The sequence below is a fragment of the Akebia trifoliata genome, chromosome 15 (assembly GCF_017979445.1).
Source record: "Akebia trifoliata isolate Shusen 1 chromosome 15, ASM1797944v1, whole genome shotgun sequence".
NCBI lineage: Eukaryota > Viridiplantae > Streptophyta > Magnoliopsida > Ranunculales > Lardizabalaceae > Akebia > Akebia trifoliata.
The window spans coordinates 11,119,760-11,135,505 of NC_141389.1; the positions used below are offsets into that span (position 1 = coordinate 11,119,760).

A 15,746-nucleotide genomic window follows, 5' to 3' on the forward strand; every position below is an offset into this window, starting at 1 on the left:
AAATATTTATATTTTACTATATAAGCATAGGGTTGAGTTGAGTTGCCCGATCCCTCAACCCGAATTGAGGTCGGGTTGAGATATTCTAACCCAAACTCAACTCATCTTCTTTGTAATTCGACCATCAATCAGGTCGAGCCTGAGTTGAGTTGGGCAAGCCCACACTAAATATTACAAGTAAATGTTGTCTTTTCTACACTATGGGTGTTGAGTAGGTATCAACCAGTTGGGCCACGCAGGGTTTGTGCCATGTCATAAACCAGCCAAGTTTTAATTGGCCTTTTAAACTAAATTCAAGCCCGACCCATTTGATAATGAAGCTGGTTCAATTGGCTTGGGCCTCACAGAAATCTATCTCCAAGCCCAGGTTTCCTCGAGCCTGATCTGACTTTAATAACTTGCACACTTGTTTCCTTTGCCTCTAATCTAGATCTAGATATATAAAAGCCAAGAATTTTGTATATAAATTTCCTTGCCCAACAAACCATACAATAATGCAGTATTTACATCGTCGTCGTCATCATCATCATCATCATCAAGTCTTGTCTCAAAAATTTATGGGCGGCTAGTCTATACATCCATCTATCATGTCTCGTAATCATAATTGTAAGAAAAGATTACCTCATCACCAAACTCAAATCTTGATGATGATTTCTCTCTAATTCTTGAAAAAAATCTCAAACTTGAGAGGTTTTTTCAGAACAAGACCCTCTGATGATCAAGTTATCAAGTACAAGAAATTCCTTTACATGTGTGATTTCTCCCACATTTATAGAGGAAGAGTTTTAATTGCCTTCGGTTACTTCTTTCGAGAATCTTGCAGATCCTCGTCTTTTAGAGATTTTGGATCTTTATATCCTTATCCTTCTTAATTACTTATAGAATTATGCTTCTTTCTTATTTCTTATACTAATATGGAAATATCATCGTAACTAGAATTCCAATCAGATTAAGGATTCTTTAGTTAGAATTTGCATTAATCCCTTAAATGCAGAGATCGCTTGACCGTATTTAGCCTAGTGGTTTAATGTTACTACATGTCACTCTCGTTGAGTCCTAGTATGGACTAAGGGGAGTTGACACGTGGGGATTTCAACTAGAATCACTTATCCGTCAAATGAGTTATCTAACAATTAGTGTATTTTACTTGTTTGCCAGGCCTTTAGTCCCATTCAATTAGTTCATGTCATCAAACCTAATTATACACCCATGACAATATACGTTATTGGATACAAAATCTTATGAGCTAGGTTTATACTCTTCCATCAACATCTTTCTATTATAGATCTCTACTTATAACCCATAGTTTGATCCGATCGACTAAATCCCAAATACTATTGAAGAACATGGATACCATTTCGAACCTAATTGCTTCAAGCCAACATTTTGAATCTACGTCTACCATTGCTTCATAGATGATATCTTGTTTGGTCCAACATGGCTTCTGGGCTCAATTTAATTTAGGTCCGATTAGAACTTGCAAATTTTTGTGACCATAGTTTTAAAACTCCTCCGAAATCGAGATGACTTAGGAGAGTTATCCCGATCTCGAGGCAATTGGGTGAATTGATCAATGTGAATAGTCTAAGATTTAAGATGACTCGTTCGATATTTTCAAAACATCAATTGAGTCTTCAATAGGATATTGTATATTTTTATATTAAATAATTAATTATTTTTAATGATTTAAATTTATTTTCTCATATAAAATATAAGATTTTGTTATCAATAATTATCTTTTAATGAATTTAAATAGTTTGACTCGTTTGAAATCAGATGACTCGGACGATTCAACACAATCGGGTTTCAAAATCAATGTAGCCAGAAACCCTAGCAAATAGGGGTATTTGTGTAGTTTCACACACACATAAGCCCTCCTTAAACCCTACTCACAGATGAAGAGAAGAGTATACAGTCGAGAAGGTTCTGGTCATCTTTAGGTTTTCTCTTGCTCTCATCTGTAAGTATGGCGAAACGCTTGATTCCATCTTTGAATCGAGTTTTGGTGGAGAAAATCCTTCCTCCATCCAAAACAAATGCTGGAATTTTACTTCCTGAGAAGATAACTAAGGTATAATTTCCCAATTGTTGCAATTTCTGCACTTTATTACTATCCTTCTTGTCTCTGCAACTCCTGTTTCCATATATTTGATTCTCTTTGTTTGATCTTATTCTATTAGAGTTTTCTATTTTGGAAAATCTTGCGTTGGTTTGTTATATTTTCATTTTTGATTGATTTTGGTGGAATATTTGATGAGTATCGACCCTCCATAAAACTTACTTATCTGAGTGATAATCTCTTTTTTTTTTTTTTCCGCAACTTAATCTTTATTTTATTTTCCATATTAGATGTCTTATTGCTTATTTTTATTTTTTTTATTTCATTATTATTCTATGTGGGTTTGAGTACTTGACAATAGGTTTTAAAATGTTGAATGGATTGAATGTTTCGGTTAATGAAATAACTGATACGGTAATGGCCGATAGATTTGTACAAACGAATGCATTCCCGAAACATTCAATGTTTGGGGTCAATGTTTTGTATCGGTCTCGGCCAATTCTGATATGAATTGATTGATACATTCCAAATAGTTTAAACCATGCTTGCCAATTTTTATTTAATCAATCAATATTTTCATGTGTTTGATTCAGCTGAATTCGGGAAAAGTTGTTGCGGTGGGTCCTGGTGCTCGTGACAGAGATGGGAAACTTATTCCTGTTGCTGTAAAGGAAGGAGAGACTGTCCTTTTACCTGATTATGGAGGCATTGAAGTAAAGCTTGGTGAGAAAGAGTAAGTATAACATTTTCATTTTCAAGTTTTTCTACTTATTTTGGTTTCAACTTTCTTTTTTTGGATTATATAATCTTGTGCTTCCTTGCAATTTTTTAGTTTATATGATTTTATTGCTCATCCTATAAATTCTTTTTGGTTTTTGAAAGATTGGAGTTCCTTGTTTAATGAATAATTACCCCATTGGCATTGGTTTTATTTGTAATGAATTGACTCTTGTGTGTGATTTTTGTTTTTCTTTGATTGTTAATGGGAAAAAATGGTTGTTGCGGTTTACCGTGGAATCATACATGTGTCCAGTTGTCTTTGTTGTAGACCATAGTGTCGACAATAGACTTTGTGATCCTACGTTGGGATACACGAAACAAAATGACAATTGATTTGGATGAAAATATTTGTGGAAATGGGTAGCAGGCAAAGTGCAAGGGGAAGAAATGATAGGGAAATAAATGGATGGGATCCTTGCCATCCTCTTCAATGGTCAATCTTTTACCGACCAAACAATTGGGATTCTTGAAACAATTGGGCTGTTGGTAGGACATATGACACAAAGTTAAACATTTCTTAAAGAATACTAAATTTAGGAGAATTTATACATTTCTGAAAATATTTGTGCAAATTTCACATGTAACATAAATGTATTTGTTATGTTGCCTTGACTTTGGAAAACTGATTTGCATCTATATCTATGAAAATCTTGGTACTAATATATTCCTTACCAAGGTTTTTAAATGTGAAGGTGTGATACAAGTTGCTATAGTGGTCTATAGTGTGAGGCTAGAGTGTAAGCCTCTATAGTATTTCTTTTTTAAATGGACACTAGAAATAAGAAAAGATAAATTTAGAAAAAGGAAAGGAAAAGACATTGATTCATTCTAGTTGTAGTAAGGAGATGTTATGTTGATATGTTCAATGTGGAATTGCATGATTGTATCTCAGGGCTGGGCAGGGTGTGTAGAAAAACAATTAAATTAACTTTTAAAGGTGTGGAAATATAAGAAGTAAGAACTAAGGGTTGAGGAACTAAGAGAAAAAAAGAAAATTAAACATTTTAACCTACTAAAACCTGTTACCACTAGTACATGCACCTTTGTCCAAGGCATGGAATTCAAGATGACATGAGACTTCTGCCTTTTTCGAACCTAGGTGGATGAATCATATGCTTTATGAACTTTTATACTTTTTTATTAAGTGACGTAGTGGAAGTGTGTGAATCAATAGATTCAATTAGTAAATAAGCAATAGCTTGAAAGAAAATAAAGCATAAAGCTAAAAAGTAATTAAGAGAAAAGATAATTGAATTGATATGTTTGTAATTGGAATAAAGCATGAGGCCGAAAAGTAATTAAGATAATTGAATTGATATGTTTGTAATTGATTGAATTTCATTTTCAAGCTCCTTATCTAGATAACTTCATCATAATAATTTAGAAACCTTCTAAAATACTAAAATGTAATTTTCCTAATCTTTTTATAAATTATAACATGATAACAACTTTTTAAATCTATTATAACTCAATTTGGACATTCGAAGCACTTCTAATTATATCCTAAATAATCAAAACGAATTTAGATAAAAAAAAAAACTAGAAATTAACAACGAATGGTACTTTTAAAGTAACTATGAAATAAAAATCTTGCTAGAACTAGAAAATAGAAATTCTATTTGAACTAGAAATAAAAATCTTTCTAGAACTAGAAAATAGAAACAAATCCTATTAGAATTAAAAACTACTTGAGACTCTAACTAGAGTTGTAGATGTGCTACATCAAGTTCCTGTTCTTGAAAAAAAACACGCCCTCGAGTTGTTCCTAAAGACCTTTTTTTCCCATTCATCTCTTGCTCTAATCCACTTCCAGTAATATCGAATCTTCAGACTTAATTTAGAGAATATATTTGACCATAGCATATCATCAGACAAATTAATTACATAAGCATTGTTGTTTATCTTTTTCAAGATACGAAGGAGTCCAATTTTCTTCAAATTGGTAAGTTTTCACAGGGAAACTATTTTTACTAAGATAAATCATGACCAAGTTTCCTTCCTCGTACCTCTTGAATCTTTTATGCTTATTGACATTGACTTTGTATTTGTCAATAGAAGCTTCAAGATTTTTTTCCACTTGTTCCTTCAATATGTCATGCTTTCAGACTCATCTTATAATGGGGTAGATTTGGTAGACTTGCACTGGACACCAAATCGATATGGTGTTGTATATTTCTCATGGGAGGCAATGAATATGATAATTCCTTGGGAAGAACACGAGAAAATTCCTCAAGGAGGGGTTTTACTTGATGAAGAACTTGAGTAGGAGGGTCTTGGTTGGAAGGTTGTATTACCATCGTGAACACCTTGTTTCTTTTAATTTCTCATTGATGTTGGTAGAAATAAAGCATGTTCCCTTCTCCTAGGCTGGTTGGGTAACCTTGGGCTTTGCATGGGAAGGGTATAAGATCATTTTGAGACCATTATGCAATAGAAGAATAGGTGATTGCTTTGCCCCAGTATGTGACATTATCGTGAAGTCAGGAGGATATGGCATGTTCTCATTGGGGCGATATTACAAATAACCTCATCCTTATATCATCCAATGCTAAAAGAAAGGGAGCATTGGTTGGTCATTCTTCTTGCATTCATCGTCCACCCAACCTATCAAATAAAGTCTAGGGTGTTGCGTAGTAGGGTGTCAATCATGTGATTTGAAATTATGTTTTTTGAATTTTCAGTATCTATAATCAATTGGGACAATTTGCCTTGCACCTTACATGTAGTCCGAAAAAGATTATGTCGAGTTGAAAGATCAACTTGTTGTTTAGATGATAAGTTGCGAATAACACAACCGAGATGTTCACTTTCTTCCTCTTCACAAGCCTCAAAGATGTCAGTCTCGCCTTATCATCTTCAAATTCCTTGAACCTTTGATCTAATTGGTCATTGATTACAAAGGATTTGTGTTCTTCAACCATCTTGAAGGTGGTAAGGCTCTCAAATGATGTTCTGATACTACTTGACGTAGTGGAAGCGTGTGAATCAATAGATTTGAAAGGAATTAAAAGATTGTGTTCAATGGAACACACAAATCAATTGAATTTGTTTAAATCAATAGATTTAATTAATAAACGAGCAATAACTTTTTTTTTATGGATAAATATAAATTTATTAACGGGGGTGGTGGAGGTGACCTAAAACCCCAAATGGGAACAAAGTGATCAAAACAAAAAGGAAGCTAACGAAACAACACCTCCACAAGTTACAAACTACCCATACGGTTACCGACCCAATCCCACCTCCCTAAGAAGTCTTCGAAATAATCCCTCTCGCTTCAATGAACACCGAGGTCCAATAAAACACAAGATCAAGAATCTTAATGTTCACCTTGTGAATTTCAACCTTTTTATTCTTAAAGGCCCTCCCATTTCTTTCGCGCCACAAACCCCAACAAATGGCAAAGGGAAGAATGGACCATAACTTCCTCTTAAAAGCTTGAAAGCCCACTCCTTGTTGAGATCAACACTCAAACACACTCCCAAGGGACTTATGCATGTACCCTGTCAATTCGAACAAGTCAAAGAAGTGAGCCCAAACTCTATAAGCATACTCTCAATGAAGGAGGATATGATTTACAAATTCCCTATCCGACTTGCATAAGCTACAAAAGTTAGCCAAAATGATTCCCCTTTTCATAAGATTATTTAAGGTAAGCAACCTCCCTTGAACACTCACCTAAACGAACAAGGCTATCTTGGACGCAACATTTTAATAATTTCGAGTAGAAACAACAATAGCTTCAAGAAGATAAAACAAAGAACTTGAAAGTAAAAGATAAAAGAGAATTGTATTGATATATTTTAATTGAATTTCGTTTTTGAAGTTCCTTATATAGATAATTTCATTATAACAACTTAGAAATCTTCTAAAATACTAAAAAGTAACTTTCCTAATCTTTTTATAACATAATAACAACTTTCTAAACCTATTATTACTCTAAACACTTCTAATTATATCTTAAAGAATAAAAACGAATTTAGATAAAAAATAAAGACTAAATAAATTAAAAACTAACAAGGAATAGTACTCCTAAATAACTATGAAATAGTAATCTTGCTAGAACTAGAAAATAGAAATAAATCCTAGTAGACTTCTTATTTTATAGGTAAAGCAAATTCACTAAAAGAAGGGAGGTCAAGGAGACAAACCCAAAAAGATACTAGAGAGAAAAAAAAGGAAAAAGAAAGAAGAAAAAACACATCCCTCAAGGAGGTTCTTAGTAAAAAACGGGGTCTTATCTGGCAAAGAAATCCTTGAAGAAAATACCCTTAAAATCCTTGTACAACTTCCACCATTGGCCTCCTGACCTCTTTTGTCGAGTCCACACTAGCTTGACTTTTAGGTGGCCACGCTCAAGCCTATTGGTGGGTGGTTCTGGCCCATGGAAGATTGACCAAGAGTGTTCAACAACTAGTAAGCCACATAACTAGTTTTCTAAAGGGAATAATAAGGACATCATAAATCATGGTCTGTTATTTTGTAGGTTTTTTAGCCCATAAATGGTTGGCCTAATTGTAGGAGTATGAGAATTTTTTATTTTTTTAAGTTGTACTTGTTGTAGAAGTTTATTATTAGGTACTTTAAGTCCAGTAGGAAAGTTTTTGTCCAATTAAGAATTTTCCTATTTTAGGAACTTCTATTTCGGAAAAGTTACTTGGAGTACATAATCCAAGGTAGATTCAAATTAGAAGTCAATTAGGTTTTAGCTAGGGGTGCAACTTAATCTGGTTCAAATTGAGAATCGAACCAAATCGTGAGTTTTGGGCTAGTTTGGTTCGGTTTAGACTGACTATCAGTCCTGTTCTGGGTTAACAAGATGAAGAATTGCTTGATTCGTTCGATTCTCAATTCAGGCATTGTAAAGAACCAAATCAAACCAAACCAAGAACCAGATGTATAGTATGCAATGGTGTGTCCAAGCATTCTAACATTTTCTTTTTAAATAATATTATATTATTTTCATCATTATTACTTTTAAAAAGGTGAAGTACTTCCATCATTATTATTTTAAAAAAGGTGAAGTATTCCTTTTAAATGATATTATGTTACTTCATCATTATTACTTTGAAAAAGGTGAAGTAAAAGTCAACAAAGCATTCCAAAACTCACATTTTTCTTTTAAATGATATTATATTACTTTCATTATTATTACTTTAATTAAAAAGTATTTATTTTTTTAGGCAACCCATAGATTTGAATCGAATCAAACCAAACTAAGGTCGGTTTGGTTTGGTTCGGTTCTATTACAATTTGGTTCTCATATAATAGAACTGACATAGGTTGGTTCGGTTTTGTTTTCCCTCCAAATTGAACCAAATCGAACTAAGTTGCACCACTAGTTTTAGCTATTTAAAAAATGTAATTGATTATTTTAGTGGCATTTGAATAATTTTTTTTTAAATAATTAGCCTTTTCCCCACCTCCTAAAGTACAACAGACATGTATTCGATAAAACGTAAGTTGTCTTACATCAATTTTGGTATTAGAGCCTTGGTCAAACTTAGGGTTCTATCATCCTACATCAGGGAAACACTTGTGCCCTTAGAAACACGTTTTGGTGAGATTTACTATAGCCTCTACCGACAAAGATTCAATGTGTCACACCCCAAAACTGACTATACATCGACTTGGCAACATGACTGGGGGATACTCGACCCCGCCTCAAACCCAAAACTTTAATGTAAACCTTAATACTATGCGAGGGAGAGATCTGCTAATACCTAAAGCTTATTGGTTTGGATACCATGCCCTGGGATTCTTGTGATTCCCAAGGTATAGGTCGAGAGTTGAGGTAATTCAAAGACCTTTTACCCAAAGAAATTTCAAATTATTTAGCAATGAAAGAATTAATTATTCTACAAGCTAAAAATTTGTAACACAATTTTTAAGCTAAAGCATAGGTGACACTATTATATAAATATGGTCAATGACATAATATATCATGGCGATAATAAAAGAGTTGTACATAGGGTATAACAAAAGTAAGAAATCAAGTATGTCCAGAAGGATAATATACATAAATAAACAAAAGACATCCTAACATCTAACAAGAGACCTACTGTCGGGGAAAGCAGATCGTAGTACCGACAAACAAATGGCTCTTCAAGGTACGACCTTTGAATCAGGGTCTGGCTCGTAGTCCGGCTCCGGCTCCTAGGATGACTCCTCAACGTACTCCTCCACCAAGGTGTCCTCTCTAGGAAAACTTAAAAAGGTGGAAAATGGTATATACCACAAAGTTGCCCAACACATATCAACTACCCTAAGCTAGTCACCCAGTGGTGAGAAAACAATCTAGTTTCTAAGTTTTGTGTCTTCAAAAAATCATGATGCATAATTTGAGAATTATATCTAACTATGTTTAAATGCATCTACTTATGTCATCTACCAATAAAAGAAAGCAAGTAAATCTCATGATAGCTGCATATCTAAAACATTGCAATGATAATCAATTGGTTTTAGTTTAGTTAGAGTTATATAATGACTATAAATATGCATACAACATCACATTACAATACATGAGGTGAGAGGTATCTTTAGCGGGTCCAAGCTTGTGATTGATTTTTTGATCAAAACCTCCTGCCTGCATCCAGTCATGCAGAGTTCTACTATGTATCGGCGTAGAATGAAAACGGGTTCACATTAATTTACCAATGAGGGATCCTAATATCGTTGGCCTTTTAACACGGGCCAGACATCTTCACATATCCTGATTTTTCGGTCTGGTGTGGTAACCGTTGGCTCCCATGGAGAGTGGGGGGTTGTTCACAATATGCCATCTTTTTCGACTCAGTTTGTCGTTTGACAATAGGGTCAATGACCTAAGTAAACCTAATGGCAGTCAACCATTCAGACGACTATAGTCTAGGACGGATTCATGTCTAAGCCAGGAGTGAACCAACCTCGTGTCTAATGCTTATCAGGCGTATGTGTAATCTCTAATCCCTCTAACTACTGACCTCACCCTTTTTATAACCAAAATCAAGGTTTATAAGAAAACATATAACCAGTACTTCCCTAACTTCGTTGGGAGTAATTGTCTCCAAGGTGCCCTATATTACCAGGGAGTAGAAGTGCAACTTAATTCGGTTTGGGGGAGAAACAAAACTGAACCAACTTAGGTCGGTTCCATTATATGAAAATTCAAAATCGAACCAAATTGTAATAGAAAAGAACCAAACCAAACCGACTTTTGTTCGGTTTGGTTTTGTTTGGTTCGGTTCTATGGGTTGCCTGAACAAATGAATGTTTTTTAATAAAAGTAATAATGATGAAAGTAATATAATATTAGTTAAAAGAAAAATGTGAGTTTTGGAGTGTTTTGTTGATTTTTACTCCACATTTTGGAAAGTAATAACGATGAATTAATATAATATTATTTAAAAGGAATGCTTCATCTTTTTGAAAGTAATAATGATGGAAGTACTTCATTTTTTTGAAAGTCATAATGATGAAAATAATATAATATTATTTAAAAAGAAAATATTAGATGCTTAGACACACCATTGCATATTATACATTCGGTTCTTGGTTTGGTTTGGTTATTTACAATGCCTGAACTGAGAACCGAACCGAATCGATCGGTTCTTCATTTTGTTAACCCAGAACCAAACCGATAGTCAATCCAAACTGAACCCCCCCAAAACTCATGGTTTGGTTTGGCTTTCGGTTTGAACCAGATTAAGTTGCACCCCTACCAGGGAACTAGTCAAATCCATTGACATCTTAGGTAATTCCTGATTTTTGAAAGAGCCAAGGAATTACCCGCAAGGTAGTTTCACGATCTTTTTCCGTCTCACCAATTATACTAAAATAACACACGTATGTGTTTTATTTACAAGAAATTCCGATGAAATTGGTGAGAATGTGAGATGTTAAATCATCGGTATAATAATTATTTTAATTCTGGTTTGTTAAAAAGAAAATCAAAACACGAAAACAAAACATTTCATGTCACGCCCCGAAATCCCAACACGAATCCCTATGATTCATCGGTTAGAATCTCGAGGTGTGAGGTAATCAATCACACAATCTGACAGAACATTCATAAATAATAATACTTATGAAAGGAAAATATACGCAGCGGAATAAACATTTAACTAACATCTATACGAGAGTCTAGAGTAAGCAGAAGAAATCGACAAACACTGATATAAGTCAAGATCTTTAATCTCATAATTTATCAGGTTACAAAAATTTCTAAACTAACATGTTTCTTATCTACAACCAAAAACCGCTAGGATCCTCTACTAGTCTTCAAAGACATGGCGGCGGCAAGAGATCAATCTGATCCTCCTCGAGGACCTCAAAGAACGGTTCTTCAAAAGTTGAATAATCTGAAAGGGGAAGGATAGGGTGAGTAACAGGGGAATGTTACTCAGCAGGATGAACGCCGTTCTAACAGCGAGTCATACATGCACGAGTAATCATCAGAACAATTAAATAATGCAAGTTTTCATAATGTAACATACGATAAATGTTTAAGCATACTCAGTAAACAGTTATAATAACTTTCAATCTATCATTTTCAATCATTTAAAGTAACATATGCATCTTTTAAATGAAAACACCTATCAATCATTACAAAATAAGAAAAAGATACATAATAAGAACATGGCGGTGTAATCGATAAGAGAGCAGAGGAACACGCCGATATAACTGTCTCGGTTATGGCAATACAATATTCCAAACTTAACCTCCGATGTGGAATCCCATCGTTATAATCTGATTTTGTGGCCGGTCTAGCATACCACGGTTGGATGACCATTTATTCGGCTCAGACTGGCCGTTGACCAAGAACCTAATACTGAGTTCAACTAACGGTGAGGTCGACCGTTTGACGACTACAGACTAATAGTGATCACTAACTAGCCCAGGAGACCCCTCGCGTCGAAGCCTATCAAGAGGCAATGCATGTGAACCCCGGCTATCTCTACACTATACAGAGACCGCCTTTACACACAACGTTCCCCAGAAAATAAGTAGGAGAAATTCCCGGATTTCATAAGCTGTAATATGCTCTAAGGTATCCCATACTACCGAAGAGCATATGACATCTAGTGTTATCCTAGATTGACTCGCCGCTTCCGGACACACAGCAACGCGTCACTCTTTATGGGTTTTCTACAAACCTTTACTGGTAAACAAAATAATTTATTTTGTATATAATATATCATTTCTTTTTAATCGAAAATATAAACAAAGTCTGGTAGTGCCTTCCAGTGACAATTATCTGTCATTTCCATCCATCAACCATCTCATCTCTCTATCTATCTATCACGTTTTACGTGGCATGGCCACTACGTAGAGCTGGAGGCACTGTCCCATCAATCAGTCGAGAACATAGTTCTCTCTATCCATCCATCAATTAAATCGATCAATCTATCATCTAATTTCCTACATATCTATTAAAGTAATTTTACTTTTAAAGTAATTCGAAATCCATAAAGCATCAACCAATTCCATTCGATGGTTTTGGTTGAGTCGAGAGACTCGAAAACAAAGATAAAACTATAAGACATAAAAGCTGAAAATCTATGAAAATTTAACTAAGTATAAAAAAAATGATTTTTCAAAGTCGAAATTGAAAACGAACTATTTATTTATATATTAAAGAACTTAAAGTAATACTTAATTGTTTTTAATGAAATAAATGTAGGAAATGGGTACACATACTATATGGAAGCAACACAAAACAAATTAGAACCAAACTCAACATTCGGATACTTTTCCGAATTGCTGATTTTTCGTTATTTTTAGTTGAAACTCAACCAAAATCGATTCAAATATTATACTAACTATAAAATGCTTATGTTACATCAAATGAACTAAAACCAATCATAAATAAGCTTGCAAACATGATTCAAATTGTTCAAATATGTATAAACTTAATGAAACAATTGATTTATCAATAATCATATGGATTTTCTATGAAATTATCGCATAACTAGAAGGTAGAAGGGAAGGCAACCTACTTCAAGCTATTTTCAACGGTTGAATGGACTTTAAAATCGCCTCCGGCCAATCTCCAAAATTTTCTTCCGGCGAAAATCGGATTTCTTTGCGTCCACGCGTAACCCTCGGCGAGAGGAACAACTTTCCTTCTTGCGCCTAAGCTCGGATCGTTCTTGTTTAGTGTAGATCTGAGTTTCAAATATTGAAGGAAAAGAGTTGAGATTTGTTTGGAGAGAAGAGTAAGAAAAATCTGATTTTTCTAATAGAATTTAGATATTTATATCACTTAAGTTGGGATATACTTGTCATTTTGGGAATTGTTTTTCCCGAATGCCAAATTAGACAAACTTATACTCTATTTTGGGTGATTTTTCGACACGAATCTAATGGTATGATCGGTTTCGTCAAATTACGTCTCTAAGGTGTCGTTTACCTATTGGGAAATATCTAATGCGAAACTCGAGGATTTGATAACTTTTTCAATCGACTTCAGATTTAGGCGTGCTTACAGGCTAAAGTATGTTTCTCGATCCTTCTAATTCTATTGGTGAAGTTTATTTTCCTCAAATATTAAAATTTAAGAATCTATACTTTTAAATCAATGCACGGATATAAAATTCTTTCCTTGAGATACATTTTAAGATTTCAAGTTATTACATTTCAACTCGTTCTATGGATGCCCATAAATTGCCCATCAATTCCAATGTCATGTTTCATCTCGATGTTACTCACTAAATAACCCATCCATAATTATAAACAATGTATTATCCATATCCAAGATTAATCGTCTACCATATCACTCCTAAATTACTCCATTGAGTATTCATGTGCCGAGTACACATCACAACAGTCATCTATACATACCTAGTAAATGTACATATTATAACTTCGAAAATAGAAGAGGTTTATCTATTTCCAAAACAAAAACCAAGAAAATGAGATATTTATAAGTTACTAAACATGATATCTGATAATAAACATCAGAGGCTTTTAAATTATAAATTCTTATGGTAAATAGGAAACATTACTACAATTTACAAAACAAACCTTTCATGAGTGAGATGAATGGTTTTAGATTATAAATCAATGTTACCAAACATAAAGTTTCTTGATAAAAATGAGGCGTCTTTATGATGTAAAACTGAAATATTTGAGAGCTTTCTAGATAATAAAACATAAGCATTCATGGTAAAATGATGTATATTTATTCCCAATGGTAGCCGCAATGATGATTAAAGTCTGATTTTACCTGATTTTTCCAAACAAATTTCCAAAAGTTTCCAGACTGCATCTCCAGTACTCTAATGAGAAGAGACAGGACCATCTTACTGTCCATAACGATTTTTGATTAAATATAACCTTTTTTATGTGTGTGTGTGTGTATGTATGTTTGTGTACCATACTTGGTTTTGTGCTAGAATGGTCAAGGGGATTCCAATCTCTTCACGCTTTCAAGTTCCACGTGTTGAATCATCTTAATTGCTTGGGAGTGCTTGTTGAAGTTTTTGGTGAAGTGATATTTCTTGATCAGAGGTCTCATATCACTTAAAGTTTGATGCTTTCTTTTCACAATTTTCTGCCCTTGTAGCATTCCTACTTTGTTCCACTCAACTGTGAAATTTTACCTCTTGGGGTGGTCACATAACACAAGAAAATATTAATTTTGCTATTGTTTCCCATTGTCAAGCTTGGATATCAGATGTGGGAGTCATTAGCATTTGTTTTTTTGGACTAATGCCTTTTAAACAGTCTCCAGTTAAAATTAGATACTCAAACAAAGTTGGTACTTCTCTGTTTTATGGAAAAGTTTCATTTAATAAATTAGTCTGATAAACTGATTGCTCCAGTCTTTAGGGTGGTACTTTGCTTGATCAGAGAGGCTTTAGGGCCATCGGCAACTGATTAAGAGGGGTTATAGTTGGTGTTATATTTTATCTTTCTTGCAATTTCTAGCTGCTACTACGCTGTTGTAGGCGTTTGGGTTATGCACTTTCTTCATTATCTTCTAATTTCTTTAAAGAATTTTAAATAGCCCAAATACAGTAATGCTAATACTGTTTTTGTTATTCGTTGAAACTGTTTCAGGTATCATCTGTATAGAGATGAAGACATATTAGGAACACTCCATGACTAATATAATTCTGTCATCCCTTACCACCAAGGGTAAAATGTTTGAGAAGAATCTTGTTGTTGAGGTAGTAGAGTCTCTTAGACATGTAGAAGAGTTGGGCTGTTGTTGGGTTACAACTGAACTCTCCTATATTCTTCTTTCTTGAAACTAGGTGGAACATCGTCTTCTTTTGTGATAATTCGAGGAATAATTTCTATGGAATTAAATGTTATCCTTTTCTTTTCCTGATTCAAGTGTGTATCACAACAGTTTGTCTTTCTTGATTCTTGCATGATGATTTGCCTAATATTGTTATGGAAATTGAAAAATCCTTTATTACAGTATAAATTCAGTCTGGTATGTTACACTGGCAGATCCCCAATGCTCCAATGGTCTGCTTTTTGACACCAACTACTTATCAAGTAATTACTTCATTGAAATAACTCTGCCCAATTTTTATATTTTTATTTTTGGTTTTTTGCTGAAATGTGATTTTCAATCATTGTTTTCCAGTCCATTTTGTTTGGTGCTATGTAATGCTTCGTTGGAGATGATTCATAAAATCTAAAAGTGGACGTCTTATTGCATCTCATAACTCTTGGTTCAGGAATTCATCATTGTCGTTAGAAAAATATGGGGTTGGCTTACCAAATCTTCATCCTCCTGTTTGATGGCATGCCTTTTTTTAATTTAATAATTATGTTTATATCAACTTTCACCTTCTCAACCATAGTGAAAAAAATCGTCGGTTTAAAAAAAAAAAAACTATGATTTAATTATGAAATTCTCATTGATTAAATCACATTTATAAAAAAAATCGTGAAACATGTATGGGAAGCA

The 15,746-nt window shown here is 33.9% G+C and overlaps 1 protein-coding gene across 2 annotated transcripts; it reads left to right on the forward strand.

The window, feature by feature from the left end:
• Positions 1 to 1,888: 1,888 nt before the first annotated feature.
• Positions 1,889 to 15,155, forward strand: LOC147384333 (10 kDa chaperonin-like). 2 transcript variants are annotated; one of them, XM_086425679.1, is made up of 3 exons: positions 1,889 to 2,071; positions 2,653 to 2,792; positions 14,882 to 15,155. In XM_086425679.1, exons 1-3 carry the CDS (start codon positions 1,967 to 1,969, stop codon positions 14,928 to 14,930), a joined length of 294 nt encoding a protein of 97 aa, XP_086281805.1. In that variant the 5' UTR covers positions 1,889 to 1,966; the 3' UTR covers positions 14,931 to 15,155. The 2 variants fall into 2 exon arrangements, with proteins under 2 accessions (XP_086281805.1, XP_086281806.1); XM_086425680.1 differs by lacking the exon at positions 14,882 to 15,155 and having other exon boundaries at positions 2,653 to 2,796.
• The last annotated feature ends 591 nt before the right edge of the window (positions 15,156 to 15,746 follow it).

Excerpts from the sequence above, each read along its gene's own strand:
- LOC147384333 (XM_086425679.1), top strand. The coding sequence starts at position 1,967 with ATGGCGAAACGCTTGATTCCATCTTTGAATCGAGTTTTGGTGGAGAAA. Across the intron at positions 2,072-2,652 it reads TTCCTGAGAAGATAACTAAG|CTGAATTCGGGAAAAGTTGT; the intron begins GTATAATTTCCC and ends TGTTTGATTCAG. Across the intron at positions 2,793-14,881 it reads GTAAAGCTTGGTGAGAAAGA|GTATCATCTGTATAGAGATG; the intron begins GTAAGTATAACA and ends AAACTGTTTCAG.